General features: G+C 40.2%; 1 protein-coding gene across 1 annotated transcript in view; it reads left to right on the forward strand.

Moving 5' to 3' along the window:
- CHRNA7 (cholinergic receptor nicotinic alpha 7 subunit) overlaps nt 1-16,666 on the forward strand; it is a 131,907-nt gene that overhangs the window by 51,765 nt on the left and 63,476 nt on the right. Inside the window, exon 3 of the mRNA XM_068537430.1 lies at nt 1,732-1,776. Within this exon, the coding sequence (XP_068393531.1) occupies nt 1,732-1,776 (45 nt within the window). The remainder of the gene's footprint in view (nt 1-1,731; nt 1,777-16,666) is intronic.

Below are 16,666 nucleotides of genomic sequence, written 5' to 3' on the forward strand. Positions count from 1 at the left end.
ATAAAGACATGGATGCAATTAAAAGAAAGAAAGCCACGTGAATGGAACACTGGCTAATTTTAAGTCGATTAAAAACAACTCCTTAATAAGTTGAGGCAAGGGACATATGTCCTATAAGAGTTTATCAGTGCTTTCAAACAGTACTGGAGATTGGACTGGAACTAGAGCCCTCTTGCAATTCAGATGCATGGCTCTGTCAGAGACTGTTCTCTCTGCACAGAGGATGGAGAGAGGTTAGCTCCACAGCTTTTTCTACCGAAACCCCTGGCATGTGTTATTTTGAAAAAGGGGATGCATTTTTCTTGTAACAGAATTGGCAGCTTCTTCTGGACACAGCTCCTGGCCTGGGACCCTTGGGACTTGGTCCCCTGTCTTTCCCTAGGCAGCCTGATCCTCTTTGTGAGATTTACACCCGCCTTCCTGCCCCCAACTCTCACCTCTCAGAGGAACCCAGGGTGAGCTACTGGGGCAGGGGCATTGATGCATCAAAGAATCTCTGCCAGCTCCTTACACATTCAACACATTTGTATTTGAAGGAGAAGCAGCATCCATTTCTCATTGTGTCCCTGCCCTGAGACCATGCCCCAGTAGATGGTGTTCTTTCTGCCACTGGGTCTGTTTTTGTGACTGCCATCACGGAGCCAGGCCAGGTAGTTCCTGCTGGAGGGGCTTATGGCCTCAGCCTCTGGGTGTCTCAGCATTAATAAGTACTTTCTCCTGGAGAGGTGAAAATTGCTAATTTACAGAGTCTTTTAGGTGGGAATTGAACACGAAATACTGAACAGCGTTCTCAGTAGAACTATTGCATGAAATGGGCTTGTTTGTCTCTGTGTGCACTGTGGCTCTTGCTAGGCCCTTTTGGGCTTTGCCAGCCATGCTAAAAAACCGGTTGCATCCCAGATGGAAAGGCCCCATGTTGACTAGCATCTTCTTTGGGCAGTGCAGGGGCAAAGCCGCGGTCGATCTGCTATCCGGAGCTTCCTGGAAAGAATTCAGACTTTGGCGCCCAGCTTGGAACCCACTCTCAGTTTTGAAATGTGGAAAGAGGGGCTGTTGACTCAGATCCAAGTGTGAATGGTTCCTTCATAAAGGAACCACCTTTCTGACCCTTAGCTTGCTCACCTGGACAGGATGTACCCTGCAGGTGTGTGTCAAGGGCCTGGGTGCTGCCAGGCTGATGGAGGATGGGAGGAAAGGCAGGCAGACCCTTGGGGCTGAGGGAGAAACAGGGCCCACGCAGCACTGTTAGCACAGGTGCCGCAGCTGTCACGGGGCGGGGCGGGGGACTCCCTTTCCCAGGGGAGAGAAGCCTAAAATATTTCAATTTGCTTAAAACTCTATCCATTCTGCTAATAAACTTGACTTTAAAAGATTGGAATCTGCACCCAGTCTTATTTTTTAAGTATACAAATGATAAATAATGTGTAAGGAAAAATAAGATAAACCATTAGCAGGTATCATCTCGGGATGGTGGCGTTGCAGGGTTTTAATTTTCTTCTCTATACTTTTCCATCTTTTGTAAGAGCTCTGTAATGAATGTGTATTACTTCAGCATAAATAGAAAAGCTGCACTCTGGGGAAATGCTGGAGTATATTTGGAAGTTCTCCATGAATTCTATTTTCCACACACGCCAACCGTCCTAACCATCAGATTGGTGCATGAATGAGGGTATCATTTCTTCTTATATAAATCATATAAACCATATTTTTGACTTTTTTTTTCCTTTAAAGGATGAGAAGAACCAAGTGTTGACCACCAACATTTGGCTGCAAATGGTAAGTTGCGACCTTGGCTTCCTGCTCTTGATTCCACGATGCCTGTGCTGGAATCACAGTGAAGGTCCCATAAGACAAGCCAGGACTGTCCTCCCTCCTTCATGTATGCAAACAGTGAACCAGACCATCCCGCCTTTGCATGTCCTGCACTACACCCTGCAAGGCAGAAATATGCACAAGTCATAAGATGCAAGTCTGCATGTGCATGTCCACAGCCTGCACCCTAACTGGTCCCTAGGGCTCGGGAGTGCCTGCCCTGCTCCCCCTGGCTCCAGCCATGCATGTCTGAATGCGACAGAGTGAAAACCTAAGCCAGAGGCCTTCACACATCCTGCTCCAGTGACCCCTGCAAGAATTTTGAGAAGCTGTATTTTTTCACTCATGTATTTTAACATTGACATCTAAAGTTCTAACCCCAGGTTAATTAACTACAAATTATGTTACTTCCATCCAATTGTAAATATGGACATTTAAAAATAAAACTGTCAGTCTCTATTTAAATTGAATCTATTTAAATGTCATATAATTTGACACCCATATCATTAATTAAAAAAAATATACAAACAAGCCCTTCTTTAACTGGTTGATATTTTACATAGTCCCATTTTCTCTCTGCACTTATATTTCTTTTTTTTTTTTTTAATTTTATTTATTTTATTTATTTATTTATGGCTGTGTTGGGTCTTCGTTTCTGTGCAAGGGCTTCCTCTAGTTGCGGCAAGTGTGGGCCACTCTTCATCGCGGTTCACGGGCCTCTCATTATCGCGGCCTCTCTTGTTGTGGAGCACAGGCTCCAGACGCGCAGGCTCAGTAATTGTGGCTCACGGGCCTAGTTGCTCCGCGGCATGTGGGATCTTCTCAGACCAGGGCTCGAACCTGTGTCCCCTGCATTGGCAGGCAGATTCTTAACCACTGTGCCACCAGGGAAGCCCCTGCACTTATATTTCTATTCCACTTTCCACACAGAATTTTATCCAAATGTGATATAACTTTATGTTTGAAAGTCTTTTATTAATCATTCTGTCTTGGTTCTCTCAAATGTAAATATTTACATAAAAATTATTCCTTCAGAAAATAAGTGTTAAGAATTTTTCTTCTGGATCAATTTAGGATTATACTGATTAATGGTACATAATTCCTCAAGGTGACAATAATTACACATTTTAATAAATAATTATTAAACATAAAAAATTGGCAATCTACCTCTTTACCAAAGATGGGGCTTTGTAAGAGATTGGTTCAAGATGGCGGAGTAGAAGGACGTGCTCTCACTCCCTCTTGTGAGAACACCAGAATCACAAATAACTGCTGAACAGTCATCGACAGGAAGACACTGGAACTCACCAAAAAAGATACCCCACATCCGAAGACAAAGGAGAAGCCACAATGAGATGGTAAGAGGGGTGCAATCACAAATCAAATCCCATAACTGCTGGGTGGGTGTCTCACAAAGTGGAGAACACTTATACCACAGAAGTCCACCCACTGGAGTGAGGGTTCTGAGCCTCATGTCAGGCTTCCAAACCTGGGCGTCTGGCAAAGAGAGGAGGAATTCCTAGAGAATCAGACTTTGAAGGCTAGCGGGATTTGATTGCAGGACTTCAACAGAGACTCCACCCTTGGAGGGCACACAGAAAGTAGTGTGCACGTCAGGACCCAGGGAAAGGAGCAGTGACCGCATAAGAGACTGAACCAGACCTACCTGCTGGTGTTGGAGGGTCTCCTGCAGAGGCAGGGGGTAGCTCTGTCTCACCATTAGGACAAGGACACTGGCAGCAGAAGTTCTGGGAAGTACTCCTTGGTGTGCGCCCTCCCAGAGTCCACCATTAGCCCCACCAAAGAGCCCGGGTAGGCTCCAGTGTTGGGTCTCCTCAGACCAAACAACCATCAGGGAGGGAACCCATCAGCAGACAAGCAGATTAAAGTTCTACTGAGCTCTGCCCACCAGAGCAACAGTCAGCTCTACCCACCACCAGTCCCTCCCATCAGGAAACTTGCACGAGCCTCTTAGATAGCCTCATCCACCAGAGGGCAGACAGCAGAAGCAAGAGGAACTACAATCCTGCAGCCTGTAGAACAAAAACCACATTCATAGAAAGACAAGATGAAAAGGCAGAGGGCTATGTACCAGATGAAAGAACAAGGTAAAACCCCAGAAAAACAGCTAAATGAAGTGGAGGTAAGCAACCTTCCAGAAAAAGAATTCAGAATAATGATAGTGAATATGATTCAGGACCTCGGAAAAAGAATGAAGGCAAAGATTGAGAAGATGCAAGAAATGTTTAACAAAGATCTAGAAGAATTAAAGAACAAACAAACAGAGATGAACAATACAATAACTGAAATGAAAAATACACTAGAAGGAATCAATAGCAGAAAAACTGAGGCAGAAGAATGGATAAGTGACCTGGAAGACAGAATGGTGGAATTCACTGCTGCAGAACAGAATAAAGAAAAAAGAATGAAAAGAAATGAAGACAGCCTAAGACACCTCTGGGACAGCATTAAACTCAACAACATTCGCATTATAGGGGTCGCAGAAGGAGGAGAGAGAAAGGACCCGAGAAAATATTTGAAGAGATTATAGTCGAAAACTTCCCTAACATGGGAAAGGAAGTAGCCACCCAAGTCCAGGAAGTGCAGAGAGTCCCATACAGGATAAAACAAAGGAGAAACACAGTGAGACACATAGTAATCAGATTGGCAAAAATTAAAGGCAAAGAAAAATTATTGAAAGCAGCAAGGGAAAAACGTCAAATAACATGCAAGGGAACTCGCATAAGGTTAACAGCTCATTTCTCAGCAGAAACTCTACAAGCCAGAAGGGAGTGGCATGATATACTTAAAGTGATGAAAGGGAAGACCCTACAATCAAGATTACGCTACCCAGCAAGGATCTCATTCAGATTCGATGGAGAAATCAAAAGCTTTACAGACAAGCAAAAGCTAAGAGAATTCAGCACCACCAAACCAGCTCTACAACAAATGCTAAAGGAACTTCTCTAAGTGGGAAACACAAGAGAAGAAAAGGACCTACAAAAACAAACCCAAAACAAATAAGAAAATGGTAATAGGAACATACATATCGATAATTACCTTAAACGTGAATGGATTAAATGCTCCAACCAAAAGACACAGGCTTGCTGAATGGATACAAAAACAAGACCCATATATATGCTGTCTACAAGAGACCCACTTCAGACCTAGGGACACATACAGACTGAAAGTGAGGGGATGGAAAAAGATATTCCATGCAAGTGGAAATCAAAAGAAAACTGGAGTAGCAGTACTCATATCAGATAAAATAGACTTTAAAATAAAGAATGTTACAACAGACAAGGAAGGACAGTACATAATGATCACGGGATCAATCCAAGAAGAAGATATAACAATTATATATGTACCCAACATAAGAGCACCTCAATACATAAGACAACTGCTAACAGCTCTAAAAGAGGAAATCGACAGTAACACACTAATAGTGGGGGACTTTAACACCTCACTTACACCAATGGACAGATCATCCAAACAGAAAATTAATAAGGAAACACAAGCTTTAAATGACACAATAGACCAGATAGATTTAATTGATATTTATAGGACATTCCATCCCAAAACAGCAGATTACACTTTCAAGTGTGCATGGAACATTCTCCAGGATAGATCACATCTTGGGTCACAAATCAAGCCTCAGTAAATTTAAGAAAATTGAAATCATGTCAAGCATCTTTTCTGACCACAATGCTATGAGATTAGAAATAAATTACAAGGAAAAAAACGTAAAAAACACAAACCCTTGGAGGCTACACAATACGTTACTAAATAACCAAGAGATCACTGAAGAAATCAAAGAGGAAATCAAAAAATATCTAGAGACAAATGACAATGACAACATGACAATCCAAAACCTATGGGATGCAGCAAAAGCAGTTCAAAGAGGGGAGTTTATAGCTATACAAGCCTACCTCAGGAAACAAGAAAAATCTCAAACAATCTAACTTTACACCTAAAGGAACTAGAGAAATAAGAACAAACAAAACCCAAAGTTAGCAGAAGGAAAGAAATCATAAAGATCAGAGCAGAAATAAATGAAGTAGAAACAAAGAAAACAATAGCAAAGATCAATAAAACTAAAAGCTGGTTCTTCGAGAACATAAACAAAATTGATAAACCATTAGCCAGACTCATCAAGAAAAAGAGGGAGAGGACTCAAATCAATAGAATTAGAAATGAAAAAGGACAAGTTACAACAGACAACTCAGAAATACAAAGCATCCTAAGAGACTACTATAAGCAAATCTATGCCAATAAAATGGACAACCTGGAAGAAATGGACAAATTCTTAGAGAAGTGTGACCTTCCAAGACTGAACCAGGAAGAAATAGAAAATATGAACAGACCAATCACAAGTAATGAAATTGAAACTGTGGTTAAAAATCTTCCAACAAACAAAAGTCCAGGACCAGATGGCTTCACAGGTGAATTCTATCAAACATTTAGAGAAGAGCTAATACCCATCCTTCTCAAACTCTTCCAGAAAATTGCAGAAGAAGGAACACTCCCAAACTCATTCTATGAGGCCACCATCACCCTGATACCAAAACCAGACAAAGATACTACAAAAAAAGAAAATTACAGACCAATATCACTGATGAATAGAGATGCAAAAATCCTCAACAAAATACTAGCAAACAGAATCCAACAGCACATTAAAAGGATCATACACCATGATCAAGTGGGATTCATCCCAGGTATGCAAGGATTCTTCAATATATGCAAATCAATCACTGTGATACACCATATTAACAAATTGAAGAATAAAAACCATATGATCATCTCAATAGATGCAGAAAAAGCTTTTAACAAAATTCAACACCCATTTATGATAAAAACTCTCCAGAAAGTGGGCATAGAGGGTACCTACTTTAGCATAATAAAGGCCATACATGACAAACCCACAGCAAACATCATTCTCAATGGTGAAAAACTGAAAGCATTTCCTCTAAGATCAGGAACAAGACAAGGATGTCCACTCTCACCCCTATTATTCAACATAGTTTTGGAAGTCCTAGCCACGACAATCAGAGAAGAAAAAGAAATAGAAATTGGAAAAAAGAAGTAAAACTGTCACTGTTTGCAGATGACATGGTACTATACATAGAGAATCCTAAAGATGGCACCAGAAAACTACTAGAGCTAATCAATGAATTTGGTAAAGTAGCAGGATACAAAATTAATGCACAGAAATCTCTTGCATTCCTATACACTAATGATGAAAAATCTGAAAGAGAAATTAAGGGAACACTCCCATTTACCATTGCAACAAAAAGAATAAAATACCTAGAAATAAACCTACCTAGGGAGACAGAAGACCTGTATGAAACTATAAGACACTGATGAAAGAAATTAAAGATGATCCCAACAGATGGAGAGATATACCATGTTCTTGGATTGGAAGAATCAATATTGTGAAAATGACTACACTACTCAAAGCAATCTACAGATTCAATGCCATCCCTATCAAACTGCCAGTGGCATTTTTTACGGAACTAGAACAAAACATCGTTAAATTTGTATGGAGACACAAAAGACCCCGAATAGCCAAAGCAGTCTTGAGGGAAAAAAACGGAGCTGGAGGAATTAGACTCCCTGACTTCAGACTATACTACAAAGCTACAGTAAACAAGACAATATGGTACTGGCACAAAAACAGAAATATAGATCAATGGAACAAGATAGAAAGCCCAGAGTTAAACCCACACACATATGGTCAACTAATCTATGACAAAGGAGGCAAGGATATACAATGGAGAAAAGACAGTCTGTTCAATAAGTGGTGCTGGGAAAACTGGACAGCTACATGTAGAAGAATGAAATTAGAACACTCCCTAACACCATACACAAAAATAAACTCAAAATGGATTAGAGACCTAACTGTAAGACCGAACACTATAAAACTCTTAGAGGAAAACATAGCAGGAACACTCTTTGACCTAAATCACAGCAAGATCTTTTTTGATCCACCTCCTACAGTAATGGAAATAAAAACAAAAATAAACAAATGAGACCTAATGAAACTTCAAAGCTTTTGCACAGCAAAGGAAACCATAAACAAGATGAAAAGAGAACCCTCAGAATGGGAGAAAATATTTGCAAACGAATCAATGGACAAAACATTAATCTCCAAAATATATAAACAGCTCAAGCAGCTCAATATTAAAGAAACAAACAACCCAATCCAAAAATGGGCAGAAGGCCTAAATAGACATTTCTCCAAAGAAGACATACAGATGACCAAGAAGCACATGAAAAGCTGCTCAACATCACTCATTATTAGAGAAATGCAAATCAAAACTACAATGAAGTATCACCTCACACCAGTTAGAATGGGCATCATAAGAAAATGTACAAAAAACAAATGCTGGAGAGGGTGTGGAGAAAAGGGAACCCTCTTGCACTGTTGGTGGGAATGTAAATTGATACAGCCACTATGGAGAACAGTATGGAGGTTCCTTAAAAAACGAAAAATAGAATTACCATATGATCCAGCAATTCCACTACTGGGCATATACCCAGAGAAAACCGTAATTCAAAAAGACACATGCACCCCAATGTTCATTGCAGCACTATTTACAATAGCCAGGTCATGGAAGCAACCTAAGTGCCCATCAACAGACGAATGGATAAAGAAGATGTGGTATATACCACATCCATATATACAACGGAGTATTACTCAGCCATAAAAAGGAACGAAATTGGGTCATTTGTAGAGACGTGGATGGATCTAGAGACTGTCATACAGAATGAAGTAAGTCAGAAAAAGAGAAACAAATATCGTGTATTAACGCATATATGTGGAACCTAGAAAAATGGTACAGATGAACTGGTTTGCAGGGCAGAAACTGAGACACAGATGTAGAGAACAAACATATGGACACCAAGGGGAGAAAGCAGTGGGGGCTGGTGGTGGTGGTGGTGGTGGTGTGATGAATTGGGAGATTGGGATTGACATGTATACACTGATGCGTAAAAAATGGTTGACTAATAAGAACCTGCTGTATAAAAAAGGAAAAAAAGAAAAGAAAAGATGGGGCTTTATTCTAAATTCTTTAATGTATTCATACATGACATTTTTATTGCTAAAACTGAGACATCAATACAGATTTCACTATCAATTCTATAACTTTTAAAAATAGATGTATTAACATGTATAGTTCAGAATGAAAGGTACTTTGTAACAACAGTGTTACTCAGTTTCTTGAACTTCTTACAGATTACGTGCCCAAAATAATAGAGTTTTCATCAAGGTGTATCAGTGGACAACTTGATTAGTTTCTCCTTCAATTTTGCTGAAAACAAAGAATTAAAAGAATTAAAACGCATCTGAACTTTGAAAGTATTTGTCACCCAAATTTTTAACAAAATTGACATAGACACTGGTATTTTGAATGGACTTTTTCTTGCTTCCTGGGTCAGTGTCCCTAGGTAAGAGTTGAGAAAAGGGAAATAGGTCTTTATTTGTGAAGTGGGAGGGGGATACTTCAACATGGAGACAAAGGATGCTCCCAGGCAATTCTTGGGCAGGTGAGTTTTAGTTGGATTCAAGTGGACATTGAGGGATAGAAAACAGAAAACCCCCTTCCCTGCCCCCTTCCCCCACCCCCCGACTAGGGCTCGGAGCGGCGGCCAGAGGAACCCCGAGCCGTGTGGACAAAAGGCTCTTGGTGCTCCAGCAAGGCAACAGGGCTGTGTCTCTGAGGTGGGAGAGCCAACTTCAGGACACTGGTCCACAAGAGACCTCCCAGCTCCACGTAATACCAAACGGCAAAAATCTCTCAGAGTTCTCCATCTCAACATCAAGACCCAGCTTCACTCAACGACCAGCAAGCTACAGTGCTGGACACCCTATGCCAAACAACTAGCAAGACAGGAACACAGCCCCATCCATTAGCAGAGAGGCTGCCTAAAATCATAATAAGGCCACAGACACCCCAAAATACACCACCAGACGTGGACGTGACCACCAGAAAGACAAGATCCAGCCTCATCCACCAGAGCTCAGGCACTAGTTCCCTCCACCAGGAAGCCTACACAACCCACTGAACCAACCTTAGCCACTGGGGACAGATACCAAAAACAACGGGAACTACGAACCTGCAGCCTGTGAAAAGGAGACCCAAACACAGTAAGATAAGCAAAATGAGACGACAGAAAAACACACAGCAGATGAAGGAGCAGGGTCAAAACACACCAGACTTAACAAATGAAGAGGAAATAGGTAGTCTACCTGAAAAAGAATTCAGAATAATGATAGTAAGGATGATCCAAAATCTTGGAAATAGAATAGACAAAATGCAAGAAACATTTAACAAGGACGTAGAAGAACTAAAGAGGAACCAAGCAATGATGAAAAACACAATAAATGAAATTAAAAATACTCTAGATGGGATCAATAGCAGAATAACTGAGGCAGAAGAAAGGATAAGTGACCTGGAAGATAAAATGGTGGAAATAACTACTACAGAGCAGGATAAAGAAAAAAGAATGAAAAGAACTGAAGACAGTCTCAGAGACCTCTGGGACAACATTAAACGCACCAACATTCGAATTATAGGGGTCCCAGAAGAAGAAGAGAAAAAGAAAGGGACTGAGAAAATATTTGAAGAGATTATAGTTGAAAACTTCCCTAATATGGGAAAGGAAATAGTTAATCAAGTCCTGGAAGCACAGAGAGTCCTATACAGGATAAACCCAAGGAGAAACACGCCAAGACACATATTAATCAAACTGTCAAAAATTAAATATAAGGAAAACATATTAAAGGCAGCAAGGGAAAAACAACAAATAACACACAAGGGAATCCCCATAAGGTTAACATCTGATCTTTCAGCAGAAACTCTGCAAGCCAGAAGGGAGTGGCAGGATATACTTAAAGTGATGGAGGAGAAAAACCTACAACCAAGATTACTCTACCCAGCAAGGATCTCATTCAGATTCGATGGAGAAATTAAAACCTTTACAGACAAGCAAAAGCTGAGAGAGTTCAGCACCACCAAACCAGCTTTACAACAAATGCTAAAGGAACTTCTCTAGGCAAGAAACACAAGAGAAGGAAAACACCTACAATAACCAACCCAAAACATTTAAGAACATGGGAATAGGAACATACATATCGATAATTACCTTGAATGTAAATGGATTAAATGCTCCCACCAAAAGACACAGGCTGGCTGAATGGATACAAAAACAAGACCCATATATATGCTGTCTACAAGAGACCCACTTCAGACCTAGAGACACATACAGACTGAAAGTGAGGGGATGGAAAAAGATATTCCATGCAAATGGAAATCAAAAGAAAGCTGGAGTAGCAATTCTCATATCAGACAAAATAGACTTTAAAATAAAGACTATTACAAGAGACAAACAAGGACACTATATAATGATCAAGGGATCGATCCAAGAGGAAGGTATAACAATTGTAACTATTTATGCACCCAACATAGGAGCACCTCAATCCATAAGGCAAATACTAACAGCCATAAAAGGGGAAATCGACAGCAACACAATCATAGTAGGGGACTTTAACACCCCACTTTCACCAATGGACAGATCATCCAAAATGAAAATAAATAAGGAAACACAAGCTTTAAATGACACATTAAACAAGATGGACTTAATTGATATTTATAGGACATTCCACCCGAAAACAACAGAATACACATTTTTCTCAAGTGCTCATGGAACATTCTCCAGGATAGATCATATCTTGGGTCACAAATCAAGCCTTGGTAAATTTAAGAAAATTGAAATCGTATCAAGTATCTTTTCCGACCACCACGCTATGAGACTAGATATCAATTACAGGAAAAGATCTGTAAAAAATACAAACACATGGAGGCTACACAATACACTACTTAATAACGAAGTGATTACTGAAGAAATCAAAGGGGAAATCAAAAAATACCTAGAAACAAATGACAATGGAGATACGACGACCCAAAACCTATGGGACCCAGCAAAAGCAGTGCTAAGAGGGAAGTTTATAGCAATACAAGCCTACCTCAAGAAACAGGAAACATCTCGAATAAACAACCTAACCTTGCACCTGAAGCAATTAGAGAAAGAAGAACAAAAAAACCCCAAAGCCAGCAGAAGGACAGAAATTATAAAGATCAGGTCAGAAATAAATGAACAAGAAATGAAGGAAACAATAGCAAAAATCAATGAAACTAAAAGCTGGTTCTTTGAGAAGATAAACAAAATTGATAAACCATTAGCCAGACTCATCAAGAGAAAAAGGGAGAAGACTCAGATCAATAGAATTAGAAATGAAAAAGGAGAAGTAACCACTGACACTGCAGAAATACAAAAGATCATGAGAGATTACTACAAGCAACTCTATGCCAATAAAATGGACAACCTGGAAGAAATGGACAGATTCTTAGAAATGCACAAACTGCCGAGACTGAACCAGGAAGAAATAGAAAATATGAACAGACCAATCACAAGCACTGAAATTGAAACTGTGATTAAAAACCTTCCAACAAACAAAAGTCCAGGACCAGATGGCTTCACAGGTGAATTCTATCAAACATTTAGAGAAGAGCTAACACCTATCCTTCTCAAACTCTTCCAAAATATTGCAGAGGGAGGAACACTGCCAAACTCATTCTACGAGGCCACCATCACCCTGATACCAAAACCAGACAAAGATGTCACAAAGAAAGAAAACTACAGGCCAATATCACTGATGAACATAGATGCAAAAATCCTCAACAAAATACTAGCAAACAGAATCCAACAGCACATTAAAAGGATCATACACCATGATCAAGTGGGGTTTATCCCAGGAATGCAAGGATTCTTCAACATACGCAAATCAATCAATGTGATACACCCTATTAACAAATTGAAGGAGAAAAACCATATGATCATCTCAATAGATGCAGAGAAAGCTTTCGACAAAATTCAACACCCATTTATGATAAAAGCCCTGCAGAAAGTAGGCATAGAGGGAACTTTCCTCAACATAATAAAGGCCATATATGACAAACCCACAGCCAACATCGTCCTCAATGGTGAAAAACTGAAACCATTTCCACTAAGATCAGGAACAAGACAAGGTTGCCCACTCTCACCACTATTATTCAACATAGTTTTGGAAGTGTTAGCCACAGCAATCAGAGAAGACAAAGAAATAAAAGGAATCCAAATCGGAAAAGAAGAAGTAAAGCTGTCACTATTTGCAGATGACATGATACTATACATAGAGAATCCTAAAGATGCTACCAGAAAACTTCTAGAGCTAATCAATGAATTTGGTAAAGTAGCAGGATACAAAATTAATGCACAGAAATCTCTTGCATTTCTATACACTAATGACGAAAAATCTGAAAGTGAAATTAAGAAAACACTCCCGTTTACCATTGCAACAAAAAGAATAAAATATCTCGGAATAAACCTACCTAAGGAGACAAAAGACCTGTATGCAGAAAATTATAAGACACTGATGAAAGAAATTATAGATCATACAAATAGATGGAGAGATATACCATGTTCCTGGATTGGAAGAATCAACATTGTGAAAATGACTCTACTACCCAAAGCAATCTACAGATTCAATGCAATCCCTGTCAAACTACCGCTGGCATTTTTCACAGAACTAGAACAAAAAATTTCACAATTTGTATGGAAACACAAAAGACCCCGAATAGCCAAAGCAATCTTGAGAACGAAAAATGGAGCTGGGGGAATCAGGCTCCCTGACTTCAGACTATATTACAAAGCTACAGTAATCAAGAGAGTTTGGTACTGGCACAAAAACAGAAATATAGATCAATGGAACAGGATAGAAAGCCCAGAGATAAACCCACACACATATGGTCACCTTATCTTTGATAAAGGAGGCAAGCATATACAGTGGAGAAAAGACAGCCTCTTCAATAAGTGGTGCTGGGAAAATTGGACAGATATATGTAAAAGTATGAAATTAGAACACTCCCTGACACCATGCACAAAAATAAACTCAAAATGGATTAAAGACCTAAGTGTAAGGCCAGACACTATCAAACTCTTAGAGGAAAACATAGGCCGAACACTCTATGACGTACATCACAGCAAGATTCTTTTTGACCCAGCTCCCAGAGAAATGGAAATAAGAACACAAATAAACAAATGGGACCTAATGAAACTTAAAGGCTTTTGCACAGCAAAGGAAACCATAAACAAGACCAAAAGACAACCCTCAGAATGGGAGAAAATATTTGCAAATGAAGCAACTGACAAAGGATTAATCTCCAAGATCTACAAGCAGCTCATGCAGCTCAATAACATAAAAACGAACAACCCAATCCAAAAATGGGCAGAAGACCTAAATGGACATTTCTCCAAAGAAGATATACAGATTGCCAACAGACACATGAAAGAATGCTCAACATCATTAATCATTAGAGAAATGCAAATCAAAACTACAATGAGATATCATCTCACACCGATCAGAATGGCCATCATCAAAAAATCTAGAAACAATAAATGCTGGAGAGGGTGTGGAGGAAAAGGAACCCTCTTGCACTGTTGGTGGGAATGTAAATTGATACAGCCACTATGGAGAACGGTATGGAGGTTCCTTAAAAAACTAAAAATAGAACTACCATACGACCCAGCAATTCCACTACTGGGCATATACCCTGAGAAAACCATAGTTCAAAAAGAGCCATGTACCAAAATGTTCATTGCAGCTCTATTTACAATAGCCAGGACATGGAAGCAACCTAAGTGTCCATCGACAGATGAATGGATAAAGAAGATGTGGCACATATATACAATGGAATATTACTCAGCCATAAAAAGAAATGAAATGGAGGTATTTGTAATGAGGTGGATGGAGTTAGAGTCTGTCATACAGAGTGAAGTAAGTCAGAAAGAGAAAAACAAATACAGTATGCTAACACATATATACGGAATCTAAGGAAAAAAAAAAAAAGGCCATGAAGAACCTAGTGGCAAGACGGGAATAAAGACACAGACCTACTAGAGAATGGACTTGAGGATATGGGGAGGGGGTGGGGTGAGATGTGACAGGGTAAGAGAGTGTCATGGACATATATACACTACCAAATGTAAATTCAATAGCTAGTGGGAAGCAGCCACATAGCACAGGGAGATCAGCTCGGTGCTTTGTGACCACCTAGAGGGGTGGGATGGGGAGGGTGGGAGGGAGGGAGATGCAAGAGGGAAGAGATATGGGAACATATTGTATGTGTATAACTGATTCACTTTGTTATAAAGCAGAAGCTAACACACCATTGTAAGGCAATTATACTTCAATAAAGATGTTTAAAAAAAAAAAAAAGTCTGTGAAACAGGTAAAAAAACAAAAAAAAAAACAAAAAAAAAAACCAGAAAACGGATTTACTTCACACTGTCTGCTGTTTGTCCCAGGGGTACCCTTAGCTACGCCTCAGACCTCTTGCAGAACCTTCCTGTAGTGAATAAAGTTGGAACCTTTGAGAGTCTTCCCTGCAGGATTTAAAGCAACGTTCTTCAGCGTGGATCCCACCTGCACACCTGTGCCCGCCGACTCCAGCTTCCCTCCTTTTGCCAGGGGTACAGGGTCTGTGTTCCCCTGGAAGCCAGCCCTTCCTCAGTGGACTTGGTCCTGTCTCCTGGCACCTGCTGAGAGCTGGGTTTTCACAACTGCCCCTATCGCCTGGAGCATCATAATAGTGTCTGTGAGCCACTCATTAGCATGCAGACATGATGCAGTCTGTCCCCATAAACCCGCCCGGTGACTCCCTGGTTCCTCTTACCTTTATGGCAAGGCTCCCCTGAGCAGTGCCCCCCTGCCCTACTGTCCTCAGTCTCTCCACTTGCATTCTCACTTAAACTCACCTTCATCTGGCTGTGTGTAAGCAAAGCACTAACCCCCAGGTTACTACATATTATGAGTAATGTTTTTACCCAATTTTTTTTGATGAGAATTTTCAACTATACCAAGAAGTTGAATTTATAGCAAGCACCCATATACCTGCCTCCTGGATTCTATAATTAGCATTTTACTATACTTGCTTTATCCCATATCTGGGAATCTGTTCATCTAGTTTATTTTTAAATGCAGCTCAAAGTAGAATAGTGGACAGTGGTGCTCTTTCACCCACATATTTCATGGAGATCTCAAGAGTTCAGAGGGTGTTTTTTCTTTCTTTCAAGGTAAAGTATTTGCATACAATGCAATGCACAGATCCTAAGAGTGCATCTGTCAATGAATTGCCAGGAATGCCTTCAGGTCTGCAGCCCCCGCCCCCATCCCTTGCATTCAGGACTGTGATATAAGGTATAGCTCTGGGAATCCTGGGGCATAATGCAAATGCTTCCTTTTTTACATAAAACTGCTTGTTTCCCAAGCCCTCTAAAGTGCAGAGCTGCTGTGGACATTTTTCTCATGGAGAGAGAGACACACCGAATTTGCCCCTTGGCATGTCAGGTCGTGTTTCCCTGAGTCTCTGTTTCTTAACCCTCAGTAAGTGATTGATCTTCAGCAATGTATATTATTTGGTGTTTTTTACAAGGGTGTTGGTTTCCAGGAAAAATGTAACTGGATTATTACTTACTGCATTGAGTTCAGGTTCTCCATAAATAAACATCCTTGCTTTGGAGGATGTCACCAGAGGCCTCTAAATTTCTTTCAAGCACAGTGTATTTCTAATTAAGACTTGCATTTGCAGAGGCATCTGCAGCTTCATTTGTTTTAAAACTCACTTTTTAATCTCATGAACCTACTCAACTAATCTTTTCGAGCACCTGCTTTGTGGAAAGCATTGAACTAGGCCATGTAAGGAGGGCCCAGAAAAGGATGAGACCCAGTTTCTACTTGCAAATCATCTCCAAT

This window comes from Eschrichtius robustus, chromosome 1, assembly GCF_028021215.1.
Source record: "Eschrichtius robustus isolate mEscRob2 chromosome 1, mEscRob2.pri, whole genome shotgun sequence".
Taxonomy (NCBI): Eukaryota; Metazoa; Chordata; class Mammalia; order Artiodactyla; family Eschrichtiidae; genus Eschrichtius; species Eschrichtius robustus.